The sequence below is a fragment of the Thermobia domestica genome, chromosome 2, assembly GCF_964235325.1.
Source record: "Thermobia domestica chromosome 2, izTheDome1.hap1.1, whole genome shotgun sequence".
Taxonomy (NCBI): domain Eukaryota; kingdom Metazoa; phylum Arthropoda; class Insecta; order Zygentoma; family Lepismatidae; genus Thermobia; species Thermobia domestica.
The window spans coordinates 5711110-5732041 of NC_137455.1; the positions used below are offsets into that span (position 1 = coordinate 5711110).

Consider the following 20932-nt stretch of genomic DNA (forward strand, 5'->3'; position numbering starts at 1 on the left):
TATTATGAAATATAGTCAGGAAATAAACTGTGACGGATCTAGAAGGTAAAAACTTGGGGGAAGGGGGAAGCCAGAACGCAATCTATGATAGATACACCATGACTTTACTATAAACTTTAAACAATATATAAGTAATAGCTTCAATTACTTTTGCCGCTCAAAAACTGGGGGCCTAGGCCTCTCCAGCCCCGGGCTATATCCGCCACCGAATTAACTACTACATCAAATGGATTATCATACACAGTTTCTAAACAGTCTTATTTCTTACTGTCAAACGTATTTCTTTCATATGTATATTTGGAATGTTCCATATATTTATTTATGCAAATGGATAAAACTGCAATGATTACCTTTAATTTGATTCGCCTGTTGTCCTTTTACTGAAATGATTCGATATTTCTTTTTGTTCTTTTGTCGGTGGGAGATTAGAACTTCCTTGTGACCCTGCGTAGGGTAGTTACCAGTGGCGTATTTACAACTTTGTTTGGGGGGGAATTTTCCTAACTTTAGTCCTGGAAATGTGAAAATTCTGCAAGATATGTCATTTACTTTAATATAGTAAATAAAATTTCGGGGGGCTTAAGCCCGGAATCCCCCATTAAATACGCCACTGGTAGTCACTAATAGACTCTTGCCTTCGGCATTAGCGGTTACGGGTTCGATTCCCGGCGGGGGCATGGCCGAAAAAGTGTAAAAACCTTTTTCAAGTTAGTCGTCCTGAATGACGTTTTCCTGGGTTTTCCTCGTTTACACCTGGCAAATGCCGGGATGGTATCTTACTTATAGGTTCCAGGCCGCTTACTTCGTTTCCTTTCCCCGGATAGTGTGCTCGCCGAGGGACGACATCCCTCATACTTGATAGGCTAAATGATCATAGATGCCGAAAGCCCAGAAACCTCAATCTTAAAATCCTAAATCCTAGAAATTCCTTACAAAATTAAGCTAATTACATAGATAGTTAATCATGCTAAGAATTGAATTAATAGAAAACTATAAAAGAATGTTACAAAAAAACATATTTTCAGTCACTGTCGCCCTATGCTGCAGGTTCCCCTTCTGCACTATTTTTCCTTGAAGTTAGTCCATGCACTATATATAAGATCAGGTGATCATTCTGCACTTTTAAAGAATTACGTTTACAATTGGATTCTTCCCTTTGACACGCCACCTAAGCATCATCATTCAACGGAATTCCTTTGCTAATAGTACCTTTGTACTTTGAAACAGGGAATTTCCTCTTGCAAGTAATTCTTACAGAGATAAGATCTTAATATAAAATAATTTCATTAAAACAACACCTTCAAAACACTTCTTAGAATTTGATTAGTACAAGTGTCTATGAGTGATATATTCATTGAACAAAGTCTTTAAGGGAGTAGCAACTAATCACGCGTATTTAATTCTTTCTTAAGCTGTAAGATCTAATCTTGCATGCTACCGTGTTCACAAGGGGTTTCTAAGACCTGAAAAACTAAACAACCTTGGCACTTGGAAACAGAGGTTCATATTTACTATTTGCTGAGCCACTTCGAGAGTTTGGTGAAACTTACAAATGTCTAAAAATTCTTCGAGATTATACATGTCAAGAGATAGTTTTCATAAAAATCTGTATGCGTTCTAAATAGGACTTTTCTAATGATTTTTGAATTAAATATGTAAATAAAAACCAATAATCTCTCTCTTCTCGAAAAATGTTGGTTGTTCGTCTGCTGTGTAACTATAAATAGTATGTGCCTATTTCGTCACTTTCTTTCTATCTTGTTCTTGTAAAGTAACACCAAAGATAATATTTTAGAATACTGCGCTGAGGAGAAGACACACAGAAAACGGTAAAAAGATTGTGATGAGTGGAAGCTGGGACAAAATGTAAACCGACGGAACACCAGGATAACAGTTTTCAAACCAGTACTGTCCCAAGCCGTCTTAATTCATACCTTCGGTGTGCAGTTGCCCGGGATTTCATAAAGATAGGGGATCCCATGCTAATATGTGTATGTCAAGTAACTTATATTAAATAAGTACTACTATACACTAGTTTAGACTATGCTAAATTATAAAATATTTGCTAGAAATGGAAATTGTGATTTGTCTCTGACTAATACCCCATGGTTAGTAACACTCACTCACCTCTGCCATAGTAGCACCTCCCATGTGTGTAGGTCTATGTACAGTTTATTCCTCTGAGTTGTTATTGTAGGGCCCCAGCACTGGTTTGCCCAGGGGTCCACAATGCGGTGAAGAAAAGGACTAATGATAACCCTATATATATATATATATATATATATATATATATATAATATCGATATATTCTGAAGTATGTAAAGTACAAAATAATTTTGAAGTTACTCAACTTAGCTTTTTGTTTAAAAAGGAAGACGGGAAAACATTACTTTTAAGAGTCGATTCAATTAAAACACTTACAAGAGATTGTCCTATTAAAATAGCAATGAACGCGTGACAAAAACGAAGTAATTTTGTAAAGTTATTTTCTTATTCAACAGCATATAGAACAACAACATGAAAAGATATTTACACCACTCGTGGCGTTAAAATCGAGGTCGGATTGTGGGGAAAATACGGCATCGGCTTCCTAAGCCTGCCACAAAGTAGTGATCAGGATATGTACACATGAGCAGAAGTAATTTAACCACAGCCACCTTCGAAACATCCTCATAAATCTACTTACAATATGGCTTAGCAACTGAACAAAACATATGAAATGAATCATGTGGCCGCACGCTTTATTACCCGCAATTGAAATTGACATAGAAATTATCAGGTAATGTCGCTTGTGTAAACATTCTTGGCATAACCAAGCCTTTCGGTATAACAAGAAGAAATTACGTTGCGTAATTACGTCATCTCTATCGCTACGTCACTCTATCGTCACTTAAGCCGTTACTAGACCTTTGCTTCCATGCTGTCAAGAGGGGCGTGATTCTCCAATCTCGACCGTAGTAACCGAGTGTGGTGTTGTGTGTACCTTGCATCAGCTCCATGGGCCATGGATTGGCAGATCCTATATATTATGAGAGCGCGGTGCAGTCAAAACATTCCACATCAGCCCAATGCAAGGAACAGACAACACTTGTATTTTGAGGAACTGATCAACTCGCTGGCTTCAAAATGCCTGACGCTTTTGAAAGGGAATCCCTCCGAATAACATACAACGATACAGAAAGGTGAGGATTGTTTTCAGTTTTATTATTTTTATTATTTTTTAAAACTGATATTGAAAATCCTTATACTTTTCAAATTTCTTTTAACTTCTTTTAATTTCTTTTGAGTTTTATATCATTGTTGATTTGGAGAATAATATTCCTTTTAATTTGAGCGCTGAGCTCATATGGAAGTAGGACTACATCTTAACGTAAGTGAAGTTCCACCTGGTCTCCCGCACACAATATATGACCAGAAAGGGGCTCCTTCAGACTTTTCGAAGGGATCACGGTGGCTTAGTGATACAGCGTTCACCTCTGGTGTATGGGGTCCTTGGTTCGATCCCAGCTCGCGCCTTGTGAGCTTTATGGTGGACCAACACCGTGTATGTCGGTTTACTTGGGGTCCTCCCGTTTCCTTACACTTTTTTTCATTCCACCATTTTCTTCATTTCTCATCATCACCGTCTCCTTTAGCCTAGCCGGCATAACCGTAGAACGTAAAACTTAACGACTTCATTTAAGACTTCTTGAGTTCCCTAAAATGTGGTACTGTGGAAATTAGCCAATAGTTGACGATTTCTGTAAAACTATCAGATATCGTGTGTTCGAATACATGGTTAAGAGTAAGAAAGTTTTAAGCAACATTAGAACAAGAGAAAAGAGGAATGCGTATGCGATACTTATGTACTATATTTTTTGGTCTTCGTTCCCAAGAGTTGTAGCCACAATTCATAAGGGAAATTTTCTCTTTTGTTCGAAGTTAACGTTGTGTCTTTTAGTTTGGAGGTTATGTGAAACATGGACGTACAACTTACTGTGAGATTCGAAGTACGTCAACTCTTACCCAAGAATCGAAGTCGGTTCTTTTACACCGAAGGAGAGATCCTCATCAACATAGCCACTACTAATGCTTTCATAATAAAGTAAATGAGTTTTAAGATTTTGTAGACAAAAGTATCCAATATAACACTCTGCATGTTCTGTTAATCTATACAGGGCCGGCCTTACGCAATTTGCCAGCCCGTGCAATGACACCATTTCCTCACATCCTTTCTCCAGAAAGAACAAATCTTAAAAACCACGATTTTAAGTATGCTACCCCACCATGAACAACGATGGGAAAGGAAAAGGCACTCGCACTCAGAAAGTCTTAACACTACAAATACAATATCGTTGAGTCTGTTTTTTTTTTCTTTAAATAATAATACATTATGTTAGTGAAAGATACAGCAAACACACTTGCAGAGGAAAGATTGTAATCCTTTTTATGGAATTCAATATCGAGCTTCAATCTCAGTATACCAGTTTACAATTCCAATGCAACTAGTTCTTTTATCTTTATTTCTTCATTTTCGTTCTACATCTGTTAGTTTTTTTTTTTTAACTTGTTTCTACCTTCAATGATAAAGAACTTGTTTGTGACAAATGCAAGACTAGTTTTTATATCAAAACTGTGATAACTTACGAAATGGAACAGTTGTTCGCTACTGTTCGAGAATTGAGTTCTTGTATTTGACAACAATCAAGCAATTGTTTGACCATTTGTTTTAGCAACTATCCATGTGACAAACTAATGCGACCTAGGTCAACTTAGTAAATTTAACTACCATCATCACGTGAAGTCTGTTTCCACCAACAAATATTTATTTTAAATAATATAGTTATGACAGATTTTGCCGCCTTGTGTAAATGCACGTATTGCACATATGGTAGAGCCGGCCCTGAGGCTATACCGGAAAGACTTCAAATCGAACTGATTTTTGCAGGCTATTGTTCTCACAAGTTGACTGATTACAGACTGTAGTTCCTTTCTGTATCTAGAAAGAAACGTTTGGTGGTGGTATAGTCTCTTAATCAAAATCATTCATCGCTAATTAAAATCATTTATAAGAATTCAGAATTTAGAATTTAAGATTTAGATTTCTGGGCTTTTGGCATCTATGGTCACTTAGCACGTCACGTATGAGGAGTGAAGTCCCTCGGCGATCACACTATCCGGGGAAAGGAACGGAAGGAAGCGGCCTGGGACCTATAAGTTAGGAACTACCCCGGCAATTGTCTGGTGTGAATGAGGAAAACCTCATTCAGGGTGGCTGGCCTGAAAAAGCTTTTTACACTTTTTCGGCCGAGTGTCCCCACCAGGAATCGAACCCAGGACCGCTCGCAACGTTACAGTAATTCAGGCGCACATCCAAACATTTTTGTTAGGACGAGTCCAAGGTTGGGGGGGTGGGGTGGCAATACTACAAGACACCATGTCTATGTATTGTTGAATCTCTATTCTTCTACCCTCGAAAAGATGATAATCCATATTCTGAGAAAAAATTGTAGAACTAGATTGTTTTTATAAGAAAAGAAATATTACAGATAAAGTGGAAGACTACATCTTTAGCTGCGGCAGTCATTTCTCTGCTAAACAAATGTAGTTTTATTAAGAAAGTGGACAAATCCGTATTGAGTTTCGAAGTTTTTTGGGGGGATCCGGACCTAGCAGCCCCCCTCGTGGGTGTACCCTGGTGTAATTTAAAATGGATTACTTTCTAAAGTTAACTAACGTTATGTTTTTTGAAAAGGATATTATCCATATCCTGCGATAGTTTCTATGCATGATACTGTAAAATTTACATTCTCAGATAACCCTAAAAGTAGCTCTGCTTCTCGTAAAATAGATCTTACATGTTATACAGCATTCAACTTGAAACCGGTAGTCTATGCAAGATCGCAGATGGTTTTAAATTGAACGCACTGTGCAATAAACACAAGACAAACAATCAAGGAAGTTGAATTACTTTGTGGAATGCCAGTAAAATATACTAGTCTCTCGCCAATCCGGCCCTCAGTAACAAGTCTTCTCGGTAAACCGATGCCAAGAGTCTGCCGCATAACATTGCAACAATTTATCAACGATTGTATTTTGTTTATACTGTAGCTGAGGAAAAATAAATGCAATCCTTAGGAATTAAATTTCTGGGCTTGCGGCATGTATGTTTGTTATCCCGTCATATACGATCGATTACATCCCTCGGCGATTACACTATTCCTTAGAAGCAAGGAAGCAACCTGGGACCTATATGTTAGGTACCATTCCGACATTTGTCTAGTGTGAACAAGGAGAACCCAGGAAAACCTCCCTAGGACGGCTGGCCTTAAAAAAAAAAAAAAAACTTTTACACTTTTGCGACCGAGTGTCCCCGCCGGGAAGCAAACCCGACATTACAGTAATATTGCGGCTTCCATTTATTGTTACTTGGAAAATGGTTGCCTGATAATGCATGCCGTCGTCGACAGGGACGTACGCAGGAATTTATTTCGGGAGGGGTTCAAAGCTTTTCGGGGGGGTCCAAACACAATTTCAGGCTAAATTATATTAAAAATTGTAAAATTGCCCCTAAAATTAGATTAAATTTACAAAAGAAGTCCAGATTTCGGGTGGGGGGGGGGTATGGACCCCCAGGACCCACCTCCTGCGTACGTCCCTGGCCGTCGAACATTTTCATTGCTTCAACTGAACATTTAAGATATGTTTCTTAGTGATAATCTACGTATAATCTCAAGCGCTAAGTTCCTCTGTTTTCTGTGTGATAAAAGTATATAATCTTATATTTAATAAGGTATAATATTGTATGTGTTAAATTCAATTTCAGACACTCTCAATAATTCGGCGCTTTCGCTAATTCGGCACCCGTCTTTGCCGGCTGGCCTTTAAAAAAAAAACTTTTACACTTTTGCGACCGAGTGTCCCCGCTTGTCTTTGCAATAAATGGCCGGATTAGTGTGTATTATATCATGGTTGTTCAATTTTAAGAAATCTAATTTAAAATGAAGATTAACAGCTGTAGCAAAATATTCTACGAAGAATATTTTTATCTTTTTAATTATAATACTATCTAATTAGGAAACAACTATATTTTGACATTCAGATCTGTTTCTCAAAACATTTTATTGTTTGGACCAGTGCCAAGGAACTGGAAAATTTATTAATGCCATTCTAAACTTTATATATATATATAATATGTGTGTGTGTGTATGTGTGTGTGTGAAAACGCGTCTTTTATTTTAGTTAACTTATAAAATACAATAGAATTATATTTCTCTTTTGTGAATATATTTTTTTGTTTTCTTCTTTGTTACAGCTTAGGGAAGCTAACATTAACAACACTTCCTCATGAGACGATCCTAAACCATGTTCGTAAGGCATCCGTTGTCCATGGAGATCTGAACAAACTTCGACCAAAGGTAATAAATTTTTTTCATTCTTTTCAAAAATTAGTGTGAGACCCGGGTTCGATTCCTGGCGGGAGCTCATGTGGTTCGGATTCCACGTTAATCAGTAGGTTCACGTCTCATATAGCCTCGCTGCTGAACGGGATGCTAAACTAAAATCAACTCAATTCAGCTCTTTTCAAAAATCAGAATCAACGATACTGATATTTTTTTTCTTTAGGTGTTAGTTCTCTACAAATGGTTACACCGTTCCTTCGATAGTCAATTTCTTTCTCTTTCTTTCTTTTTTCTTTCTTTCTTTCTTCTTTCTTTCTTTTTTCTTTTTCTTTCTTTTTTCTTTCTTTTCTTTCTTTTTCTTTTCTTTTTTTGTGTGTGTGTTTAGATGGTCTCTGATTTTGGGTTAACTTCTGTATCGCCGGACCAATTTCAGGAAATTTATTGGGTCAATTGGAAAATTTATTTTTGTGAGGAGTAAATATATATGTATATTTAAAATATTTTTGTGTGAAGTCAGGTAAGGGGAATAGTCAAAGTTAAGAAAGTGGTTGTATTTGTTGGTTGTTTTTTTTTTTTTTTTTATGTAAGCGGCACTGTATGTGGAGGCGGGTAGACTATTTCGTGGAGAGGTACTTGTTTCACTATACGGATCCATAGATTGTTAAATGTACAGAAAAATTTGGATAAGTCTTAAATTTGTCCATTTCATGTCAAGAACAGAATCCAACCACCCCTGCGGGCAGTGTGCGAATTAGATAACCTATATTGGGGGGGATAAAATTAGGCCAAAGGACATAGTCTGAAGGTTCAAATTTCAAAATGAGACAATAAATGCCTTACCCCCCATATATATATATATATATATATATATATATATATATATATATATATATATATATATATATATATGTGTGTGTGTGTGTGTGTGTGTGTGTGTGTGTGTGTGGCATGTGTAATAAATAAGAGATTTATTAATTTAATAAATCTACCGACAATAACTATGCACATATATATTGTGTGACATACACCCCCCCCCCCACTAAACCTTTCTGAACGTGTTTTAATGTTGTACTCACTCTTGTCCCCGTAGCTCTCTAAGGTTTATTTATTTAATAATTCGGCTCGAGCGATAGCCATGATCACAAGCATATATTAATTTTTCCACTCATATTGAAAGCTTCCACTTTGCATTAATACATACAGGTTGCGTAAAGAAACCTACTTCAGTCTTGTGAAAACCACTAAAATTATCAGTTAAACCGGACATTTTTTTTTTTTTTTTTTTTTTTTTAAGAAAATCTAGATATTAGCGTATCAAATAAGAAATGGAATGTTGCTGGTCCCGATTTCTCACATCAAGGTCAAATCGAAGGCCAAATATTTAAAATCTCTCAATTCAAATTTCGAGCTTGTGCTTCTACTTCCCACTAAAGCTGTGCTCATCACGACTTTTTTTCTCCAAATATCGATTCCGTGATGGGCACGGAAAGTCAACACTTAAAAATTACTTTACTGTTAGGTTGAAGATGAGTTGATTCACTATGGGCTACGTTATTCAAATAAAGTAAAACATTACACTGAAGTTTTTCGGACAACATTAATTGCGTGGACAGCAAACTGTACAGCGAAAAGATGGAAAAATGAAGGGTTAACTTAAAAAAAAAAAAAAAAACCGCTTCAGTTGAAATGCTTATACAGACACGGACAATGACACGGAGAACCAGTCGTATTAACAAATGCTGAAACAAATCTTGAATTATTCGCTTATTCACCTAAAAATCACCTTCATTAACATGTCTGCTCACTAGGAGCGTATCCCCCAGCGTGTACGTTAACATATACTTACGAGAGAATGCCTATATTTCAGATTTTGAGTACAGTTTCAAAAGTTCATTTCCGTAAACTGTAAAAGCAGTGATTACTATGCTAATTATCACAAATTAAATGCAACTTTTGAGTTGCATACACACAACCTACTAGGGAATGAAGACCATGTGCTAACAAAGAGTACACTGGAAAATGAAATAACATGTTATAACAAAAATTAAAATAAGATGATAATCGATACAAATATAGAGGATGAATATGACATATCCGAACTTCGCCAAGTATGGTAGAAGAAGCTATTTGTTCACTTCTTCTTGGCCAACCGCTAAGAACATTTATAAATCTATATGTGGCTTTGTTATACGCAATTAGTACATTCAAATTCACAAACGATGACGAACTGAAGGGTACGAAGGTACAGTTGCAAGTAACAACCGTAGTCATAATAATATAGTTCTACTAAACAACGTTGAAAATAGTGGGTAATTAGGTGGTAAGTAGAAATGACCAAAACTGAACAGTTTACATCGATCATTTCGAAATACAGCTAGAAGATTAAATTTACAAGAAATAACAAAAATCAGTGAAATTTGGAGTTATACTAAGCATAGTTTGAGGGGGAAAGCGAGCATCCCCGGTGGGGATACTTCAGCTGACTTCTTTGGGGGGGAACAAAATGTGATTGAGGGGGAAAATCCCCCTCATCCCCCCGGTAATTCGCACCCTGCCTGCGGGGCTTCTAACCCGTTCCTCCTCCTCCTCCTCCTCCTACTACTACTACTACTACTACTACTTATATTATGGATCCGTATAGTAAAACTGCACGCCTAATGCAACGTTCTAACTTAATGTAATACATTTTGGTACTTTTTACGACTTTGAAGTTGGTCCAGCTATACGGCAGTAATGCCGTGATTTTTATAATGTGTACGAAGTATCATAAGAAAGACTGGTATAATTCAAAGACCCAACTTTCGAAATAACAACAAACTGCGAAAGCTTCTAAACTATGAAAATTGATTAGTTAATACTGATATACATATTTTACTTCAATAATTTAAAAGTGTAAGAATTTAAAAGAAAATAGCATTGTTATTTTTTTAAAATTAATATTATAAATTTTTGTAATAATATAAGTGTAAAAGTATATCTTGTAATTAATCCTTATAATAGTGATATTAAATCATGTTTCATGTGAAACATTTTTTTAAAATATGAATATTAAATTTTGCAACAGCCATCTAGAATTTACGATGGTTAGTTTTTATTTTATTTTGCACAATACTGAACTAGAAGATTTCCCTGTGTGTCACCACAATAATCTTGGATTTTTGTATGTTTCTTATTAATGCAGCTGCGGGATTTCGTGGAGAAAAATGTGAGGCTATGTCAACCGGAAAACGTCCATATCTGTGATGGATCAGAAGCTGAGAATTCGCAGCTGCTTGCTTTGATGGAAAGAGAAGGCGTTATTGAAAGGCTTCCGAAATATGACAATTGGTAAGTTTCTTACTGCAGGGGTGTCCACAAAGGGGGGCTATGACGCAAACTGCGTCATTGAAATATTTGGGGGGGTTAAAAATCTATATAAATATGTTTGAAGGGGTGTAAAAATTAATCGAAAAGATTTTTTTTTCATGGAAGAACACCTACGGATAGACAATTGAGGGGGGGTGCGTCATGGATATGAGGGGGGTGGGCACCACTGCTTACTGTGAACAAGTATAAATACTTCAGTCTCTTTCACCGTGCTGTAATTATGTAAACTAGGCTGCTGAATATTTTTGAACTAATAGAACCCTCCTCCTGCTTCACTGTTCAAAAATTTGGTACGAAAACTTACGCCAGGTCCCATACACTAACGTATTGACAGCTGCTAATAAGACTAGCGTATGAAATTTTATGGCTACGACCGAAAAATACGTCAATGTATGGCCGACATAATAAGAAACCATAGTCGCTTGAAGTAATTGGTATTCTTAGCACTTAGGCTCAAATGCTCTGAACATTTCCTCAAACAATTGAAGCGCTTGGAGGATAAAGGTGGTATGTAACAAATTGAATATGATGGGAAAATTGACTTTCACAACTTTGCCCGTTAACATACCGCCTTTATCGTTTCTAAATATCTGCACTAGGACGAGGACTCGCCAAATAATGTGTTAGGTAATATGAGTAGCATATAACACTCGAAAAATGTAACTTAACACCTTTATCCTCACAGAACAGGCACAATTATCGTTTTATATATTTTAAGCTTCAAATTCTTCGATAGAATTCCTGAAGACAAAAGACCGAATTAAATAATAATTGAAATTCTCTGATTTCAATCGATATTTAAGGTTAGTTTAAAGAGACAAGTTTTGCCGATAGATGTCACTACAGTCTTCGTATCTCCCTCATGTATTTTTTACCTTTGACGAATATTCACGATTTCTCTTACAAATTTCAACCTAGAGATTTAAAATTCTTAGAGAAGGAACTTGATAACCTATCGAAGACAACAATCCGTGCCGATTTTTTATTTAGAATTTTCTTCATTGTTGGAATGGCTTAATTGATATAAGGGATATCCAAACCTTTAACAATTTAACCCTTTCAACAATAAAGAAAATTCTAAATAAGAAATTGGCACGGATTGTTTCCTTCGGTATTTTATGAAGTTCCTTCTCCAAATATTTGAAGTCTCTAGGTTGAAATTTGTAAGAGAAATTGTAAATTTTCGTGAAAGGTAAAAAATACATGAGAGAGATACGAAGACTGTAGTGAAATCTATTGGTAAAACTTGTCCCTTTACACCAACCTTAATTTCAAAATATTATTCAATTAGAGATTGAAATATGAAAGTTGAAAATATTTTGTTCAACTCTAGCTTCGAAGATGTTAATTCAGAAGTTTTTAAACTGGAAAAATTAAAATTTCACAAAATAGCGGAAGAACTGGAAAACATAAGAATAACAGCTGTTTATTGTCGTTAAGGTGGATCACTAGGTGCTCTCGGTGCTATGCTAAATCCTGCTTGAATAGTGCGGCGTTGCCAGGTAGTGTCGAGTGTTTACTGCTGCCAGATAATAAAGCAAGTAATCATGGAATTCTGTTTGGATACTTACTGGAGAAATTAGTTTTCGACCTTTACCGCAATTCACAGGTAAGTTCCGCTTCTCGAACTGCAACGCTAGAATCCAGGAATTAAACGTACAAATTTGGCAACAACGCATTATGGCGTTCTGCGCAACTTTCTTCTAAAAATCTATTTCCTTAAATGTAAATTAATATTTAAATAAAATGTGAAACATAACACGAAAAACGCTCAAACAACATATCTATTTCGTAATAAGATCGTTATTTTAAAATACTTTACACATACAAATAAACATTTTATAAAACTGAGTACTTCTAGTCAGATCTAACAGAAAGTGACATCTTTTGTGCTCATTGTAAAACGAATCAAATATTTTGTTTTATTTGTTACCTTTTTCGACATCAGAAGCCGCAACCAAATGAATCAGTGTCTTGTATTGTAGCTGAAACGTAACTCTATCTTATAGTACAATAATTATAATATGTAACATTTCATTGCGCAATAATTAAGGGAATGGGCTGAAATATGTACTGACTTCCGGGTAGTGATCCACCTTAAACAATAAAATGCTCTAATAGACAACGTCAACATTTAAATTTGCACATATGTCATGATGTTTACAATTATAATTAATCTGTACCATAGTTATATTTTCCCTAGTATAAAATAAAGGAAAAAATAAAAGATATTTCTATGCTAACTTAGAAAGTCCTTTCTGTAATTCTATTATACATTCTATACGTATAAAATTACAGGAATTGAATATTATGAAAAGCAATACTATATTCCTCTACTAGCCACTTTTTCAAAACATTCAAAATTTTTAATATACAGGATGTTAATGAACTATACCGACAAACTATAAGAGATGACTCCTCACGTCAAAATAAGAGAAAAAGTTCATATGGACCTATTGCGAAAAGTGCATAGTTTCAGAGCTAGGGATCTCCACAATTGCGAAAAAGCTAAATTTCAATAGGACTTATTTCGAATTCCAGAAACTGTGGATGGTGGTTCTTATCAGCGTAAACAAAGCCACGCATACACAATCCAAAAGTGCATATTTCATCAATTGTCAATAAGTGTAGAGGGTATTCCCTAAAGGGTGTAATTCTCAGATATGCTCTCAATAGTGTTTTTAGATATACCCTTATTTCAAGGAGGGTCCAAAGTAGGCAGGAGGTAAGCCTTGACAACAATCGACATCCAGAGCTTCGGAGGGAAGGCGGAAGTGTTAGAAACTGGCAGCTCAATGTTCATTTGTGTTCGGAATAACATGTGATGCGATGTATTTCGTCACGGTATATTTCACGTTTTCTTCACTTATAAGTTTTCTTCACCATACTTTGTCAGACCGTGCTGTTGACAATCCTTAGGTCTAACATTTCCGACATTGCGCCAAATGATTCCGGTTCACTGTTGTCAAGACTTATCGTTTGCCTACTTTGGACCAATCATAAAGTCAGAAAATATCTCAAAATTCGGATGATGGTATGTCTGGGAATTTCACCCTGCAAGGGAACACTCCACACCCATTGAACATTAAAGAAATATACGTTTTTGGATTGTGTATGCGTGACTTCCTTTACCTTGATAAGGACCACCACTCCACAATTTCTCGAATTCAAAATAGGGCCTCTTGAAATGTGGCTTTCACGTGATTTTGAACAGCCCTGGCTCTGAAACTATGCACTTTTCCCCACAGGTCCATAGGAACTTTTTGACTTACTTTGATGTAAGGAATCAGCTCTTACAGTTTATCGGTATAATTAATTAACAACCTTTATAATGTTTCCTGTTCTAAGACGGGAATTTCTTCCTAAAATTCTAAAATAGTATATGTATATACATATTTGTCAATTAGTAACTTTGTACAAAAAGACAAAATTCTTAATCTCCGTTTTTCTATTTGTAGGTGATAATAGGTAATTCAATTTCATTCCAATATCGTACTTACATCTATTTTGTGTTTTGCTCAGTCCGACACAGGGAATATCTATGGCATTTTTGCGCCTTATATTGTGTGAGTGCACAGTGAAATATGGTTAGCTTTTGCTATTTTCGGGTTAGTTCGTACGTCATAAAGTAACACAAAATAAATAATAATAGAAGTATAAATATGGCTCTTCAGAAAGATTTTTCCTGAAGAAGAACTGAATATTATTTATTATTATTCCGTATATTATAAAAACTATAATTAAAGTCTATTCTAAAACGTGTTTTCTGTATAGCTAATGATAACATTCTAAATATTGATTTTATTTTTGTATGGAATCGTGTTCTTCATTAGCAGTGTATTATTTAGGATGGAGTTCATCACTTTATATCAGTTCTTGCCTTTAGTGTCGGAGAATTTGATTCGAAGCCCTTAGAAACTTCTGTTTCTCCAACCTCATAAATTTCACAAGCGCAAAACCACATTGCCACGTTACAAGAACTTGTAGCTGTCATTAAAAAAAATAATCTTGAAACCCTACCATATTTCACCGTGTACACATAGTCTTGAAAGGGTCATAAAACATTTTTTCCATCTTGCAAAGAGTCGAACAGTGTCCAACTTTCTGGGACGTCTTGCTTGCTACATGCTATCGCCCTCCTGCTGACATAAAGGAAAAATCAGTTTCGCCGCTTCCGAAACAACGGATTCTTTTGGACAGGGAGGGAAAGTGTGCCAAAATACACGTTTTTAATGAGGAGGTTAATTGTTTGTCCACTAAAGTGCAGTACTGCAAGGGTGATGATACCTTTCTTGTTTACAAGAAGTTGTAAAATCTAAACAGTAGATAGAAAGATCGGGTAGCAAGGTCTTTTTTATGACAGCTACAAGATTCATGTAAAATGGAAACGTGGTCTTATTACCGAAAAGAAACATTAAGTTCCAAACATTTTAATTACTCAAAGTTATTGATTCCAATTTCATTTTCTTTGTTTTTATCTGGTACATGAATCACGCTTGACAAAGCAATATTCTATAAAAGCATCTAACATCAAATATTATAAAACCAGCTAGTATTATTTAGGACGGAGTTCATTACTCCATATGAGTTCTTGCCTTTAGTGTCGGAGAACCTAATTCGAAGCCCTTAGAAACTTTTGTTTGTCCGACCTCATAAATTTCACAAGCGTTACTGCCGAAAAGGAACATTAAGTTCCAAACATTTTAATTAATCAAAGTTATTGATTCCAATTTGATTTTCTTTGTTTTTATCTGGTTACATGAATCACGCTTGACAAAGCAATATTCTATAAAAGCATCTAACAGCAAATATTATAAAACCAGCTAGTATTTCCAGAAACAACACTTTAAACATCACCGTATGAAAACAGATATTTTAACAAAGAAATATTATATTATATACATAAAAGAAGCTAATAAAAATTTTGACCGAGAAACATTATTGCATGAAAGCAGCTAATATTTTGATAACATTGACAATGTCCCTGTTTCTACGTTAATATTTTGTAATTTTAATCCGTTCCTGTTTGATCTTCAAAATTTTACAATATTTTTTTTTTAACGTTCAACGAAAAACAAATGTCCGAAGATGAGACGTATACCAATTGATAAATCTTGTTGAGCTCAACAAAATGATACACCTGAGTTTACGTGAAATAACATGCGTATTTTTTTGAGAAAATGAAAAAAAAACTAATTTCTTTGTTTTGGTGGTGACTCAGTGGTAAAGAGCTTACCTCAGGTGTGTAGGGTCCCTGGTGGTGGACAACATTGTGTTCGTTAGTTGTCTCGGAGTACTCCCGTTTCCTCCCACTTCCTTATTTCACTAGTTCTTCCATCGTCATTCACTTGCCTTAATCACCGTCTCCCTTAGCCTAAAGAGCATAGTCGCAGGACGTAAAACTGAAATATTTTATTTCATTTCTTTTTTTAAGGCGAAATGATGGAATATGTCTTCATTAAACTCTTCGTTACAACATTAGCAAAGATGGTAGTACATAGTATGGTTAACTAGATATAATTAAAATTTTCTGTTTAACTAAATTGTAGTCAAAATAATGCTTATGTCAGTTGATAGAACACTAAATTGTAGTCAAAATAATACCTGTATCAGTTGATAGAACACTAAATTGTAGTCAAAATAATACTTGTATTAGTTGATAAATCACATCACGCTGAACAAAATAACATGCGCACTTTTCGAGGAAATCAAGAAGAAAAAAGAACTTTTCTGATGCTATAAAATATGTCATTTGTTGGCAGTAATATTTGAGAGTTTCTATTTTACTGGAAGAAATTGTTATTTATGAATTATATATGTAGCAAAAAACACTGCTAATTAGCCGACTGTATCTATTGATTGTGTTTCCATAACGATGACGCTTACATATGATCCTATAATCACAGACTACTTGTAACACATCTTTGAAATAGATGTAAGGTGATCTCAACAAACAAATTTAGAAAATGTTTTTTCTTTCCCCGACAGCTGGTTGGCCCGCACTGATCCTCAGGACGTAGCCAGAGTGGAAAGTAAAACCTTTATTTCAACTCCGAATAAGAGAGACACAATTCCTACGCCAAAACAGGGCGTTAAAGGAGCTTTGGGCAATTGGCTTTCACCACAAGATCTGGACAGGGAAATACAAAGCAGGTTTCCAGGCTGCATGAAAGGTTTGTATATATTAATAGTAATTATTCTCTTTTGTTTTCTGTCATTTGTGTGTGTGTGACGTCCGAAAGTAGATTCCATTTCCATTGAATCGTTAAGCCGATTTCAGTATAGTGTAAAATCATCGTGATAAGATAGTACGTAGTTTAGTTTAGGACACACAGGATTAGTTTTCTCTCACAACATTTTATTATAAATTTCCGATTATAGGGTTATACAATATAACACAGTCACTACAAGTGTGGTCCTAAGACCAATACAAAGTTCTCTATGTTCTCTCGGTAAATCGGTGTTCCTAGGCCCACACAATCAAGGCAAGGAACCCCACAAAACTCCAGGCAAGCTGGATGAGGTGGTTTAGGAAGTCTCAGTGCTTCAGAGAAGCAGAGAGAGGTTGGGATCCCAAAGAGCTCCAGGCAAGCTAAGAGAGGGAATTTAACCAGCTGAAACTGATGTCGATGGAGACGTTACATAGAATTTTATACCCTCTTCTGAATAACGGTGGCGCAGGTGTTACTCTTCTGTCACATGACCTGCTGATAATGATTCCTATCGACTACTTCATGTAATAATTGTAGTAGAAGAGCATATAGTTTTGTTTATAAATAAGCAGCACGTGTTGATGTTAAGAAATATAAACCACATGTAGAGTATTACAATAGTTTCATCTCCTTTTCTCTCATATATATGAAACGGTGGCTCAGTGGTACAGTGCTTACTTCTGGTGTATGGGGTCCCTGGTTTGATCCTCAGCCAAGCAAGTTTGTGGTGGACAACATCGTGTCCGTGGGCTTTCTTGTGGTACTCCCGTTTCTTCCCACATTCTCATTCCACCAAGTTTTCCATCATCAATTTCACTTGCCTTAATCATCGTCTCCCTTAGCCTAAAAGAACATAATCGTCGGACGGAGCATAAAGATTTCATTTGATTTTCATTTTCACTGGAATTCTAAGACATTTTATTGCAAGTATTTATCTTTTTATTAAACACTATATGGATATAAGTTACTTGAACAAGAACGTACTTACTTGTACCACATGATGAGTAGTAACAACTTATATGTAAAATAGGTTCGAAAGATTTTGGTTTGGAAAGACAAACAAACAAACAAAAGTCTACTAATCCTAAAAATATTTTATTTCGTTAGTTTGTTTTTCCTATTTATCCATATATTTTTATTTTATTATTTTTTTTTATTCCAGGCCGAACGATGTACGTAATTCCATTCAGCATGGGTCCTGTAGGCTCTCCACTATCGAAGATAGGGGTTGAGATCACGGACTCTCCGTATGTGGTTGCGTCGATGAGAATTATGACTCGAATGGGTCAGAATGTGTTAGAAAGTTTAGGAGACGAAGACTTTGTGAAGTGTTTGCATTCAGTGGGACAACCTTTGCCTCTGAAGAGGCCTGCGATTAACAACTGGCCATGTAATCCAGAAAAGACTATTATCACGCACAGACCAGAGACAAATGAAATCGTTTCTTTCGGGAGTGGTTATGGTGGCAATTCGCTTTTAGGGAAAAAATGCTTCGCTCTTCGAATTGGTTCTACAATAGCGAGGAGAGAAGGCTGGCTGGCAGAACATATGTTGGTAAGATTGTCATAAGCGAACTAATATTTATAAAGATCTAGACTTTACCTTAATAACAAGCTTTGATTTTTATGTTTAGGTAAAAACGTTTTAGAAGTGAGAAATTTCATTCGAACAGTTACATTTTTCTCATCATACCCTAGTACTTGAAATCAGGAAAGTTTTCACTCTCAATTGCCTGTTTCGGATTTAAAATATGCGAAACAGGGCCGGCCGGCCCCAGGCAATTTGTTGCCCAGTCCAATGGCATAATTTCTCCCCCCCCCCTTCTCCACAAAGAACAAATCGTAAGCCACGATTTTAAGTATGATACCCCATCATGAATAACGAAGAAGAGGGAAAATGCACTCGCACTCAGAAAGGCCTAAATCCTACAAATACAATATTGTCGTGTGTATTTTTCTTCCTTAAATAATAATCTATTATGTTAGTGAGAGATAAAGCAAACACACTTGCGGAAGAAAGATGGTAATCCTTTTTGTAAAATTCAATAGCGAGTTTCAATCTTAATATATCAATTTGCAATTCCAGTGCAACTAGCTCTTTTATCTTTATTTCTTGATTGTAAAAGAAAAAAAAAATCTTATTTCTAGATTCAATGATAGGGAAATTTTTGTGACAAATAAAAGACTAGTTTTCATATCAAAACTGTTATAACTAACTAAATGGAGCAGGTGTTTGCTAGTGGTCGATAATTGAGTTCTTGTATTTGACAACAATCAAGCAATTTATACTGGGATTTGTTTGACCAATTGCTTTAGCACTGTCCATATGACCTTAAACTAATGCGACCTAAGCATGATTTATGAATGTAGTATTCCAATAGAAGATGAACTTAGTAAATTGAACTACCATCATTATGAAGTCTGTTCCAAACAAGAAATATTTATTTTAAATACTATAGTTATGACAGATTTTATCCCCTCCCCCCCGTGCAAATACACGTGTTGCACATGTGGTAGAACCGGCCCTGTGTACGAAGCAAAATACAATGTGTGTGTTTTTGATTGTCCTTAGGTTGTCATCAGGCAAAAATATTGAGAAAAGTAAATTTTATAAATTTTTACACTACAAGTAATTTTTTTTGCCTGTATTTGTGTCAACTCAGAAAATTTAAATTCTATTGATTGCATTATTTATTCATTATTTTGTATTTTCGAGGACAAATAAGAGACTTTGTAAACTTGTTTAATTTTACAAAAGGGAAAGAGAAACAACAAACTTACACAATGTGCGTACCATCAAGGAGAATAATTGTCACATATTTTTCTGTACAAAATGTTCTGTTTCATAGTTAAAGACTTCAGTTTCCTTTGCACTAAAATTATTTTATACAAAATACAAAGGAAGTTTTTATGTAACGCACTGAAAAAAATAATTATATAGTATTAACCCTCGCACTACCAATGGGGAGGTATTTTGTGCCCACCTCAGTATATTTTTTTTTATTACTCTACTAATCGTTTCTTTAAAATTGTAAGAAAATACGTTATTTCTCAACATGTTTAGTTAAAGCATATACCTTACGGTGGTACAAATTGAACGTCAGTGTATCTCATAAAATTTGCTATTTTAAGTTTGTGGGCACAAAGTATCGTCCCCTCGTTGATAGGAGATGTTACTGACATTTAGAAGTGTTACTCCTAGATCGCAGTTGAGCTCATGTGGTTCGGATTCCACGTTAATCAGTAGGTTAGGTTAGGTCGCTGCTCATATAGCCTCGCTGGTAAAGGGGACGCTAAACTAAAATGAACCTAGATCACAGTATAATGTGAACTGAACTGAACTGAACTGAACTGAGCTGAACTGAACTGAACTGAACCTGGATCACAGTATAATAAATGGCCGTTAGTCTTATTCCGTGTACCGTACTGCTCACTTTAGTCATTGTAGATTTTCGTGGTAGTTTCCACTTTGTTTCTTTTGTGAGATATATTTAATCCTAACAGGTGGGTACAAAATGACCCCCTTTCCTTGGCAGTCCGCTTTACAAAATTACCTAAGTAGTGCGAGGGTTAGCTTTATTTAAACTTATTTTACACGTCAAGCTTAAGGCTACATAAGATTTTAACAGTTGAGAAGCCTCAAATAAGACAAGAAATCCAATGAGCGCATAATATTTACGTAAAGTTTGATTAGTGGAATTGTTGTAATCTAAGAGCGTATAAAATTGATGCAATAAATACAGAAATTCTTGATTGCTCTCTTCACGTTGGCTACCAACGTCCCATATATGGGACACAGCGGATTTTACGAGGGACCGATTCATAGACATAAACCGCCACTATAGACCGGTCATAAGAAAATTACCTTACCCACAGACCATCTGCTAGAACGAGCCCGAGCGTCTCACATATGGGCCTTGGGAGACCCGAGTTCGAATCCCGGCGGGAGCTCATGTGGTTCGGATTCCACGTT

At 35.7% G+C, this 20932-nt stretch overlaps 1 protein-coding gene across 2 annotated transcripts in view; it reads left to right on the forward strand.

Moving 5' to 3' along the window:
- Positions 1-20932, forward strand: part of LOC145669919 (phosphoenolpyruvate carboxykinase, cytosolic [GTP]-like) — a 144243-nt gene that overhangs the window by 105952 nt on the left and 17359 nt on the right. The window contains exons 1-5 of one of the 2 annotated variants that reach the window (XM_081738261.1): positions 3032-3182; positions 7295-7397; positions 10564-10709; positions 16737-16921; positions 18123-18514. In XM_081738261.1, the coding sequence (XP_081594387.1) occupies positions 3127-3182; positions 7295-7397; positions 10564-10709; positions 16737-16921; positions 18123-18514 (882 nt within the window). In that variant the 5' untranslated portion in view covers positions 3032-3126. Of the gene's footprint in view, positions 1-3031; positions 3183-7294; positions 7398-10563; positions 10710-16736; positions 16922-18122; positions 18515-20932 lie in introns of those variants that run through there. The other variant, XM_081738265.1, reaches the window with a different exon arrangement.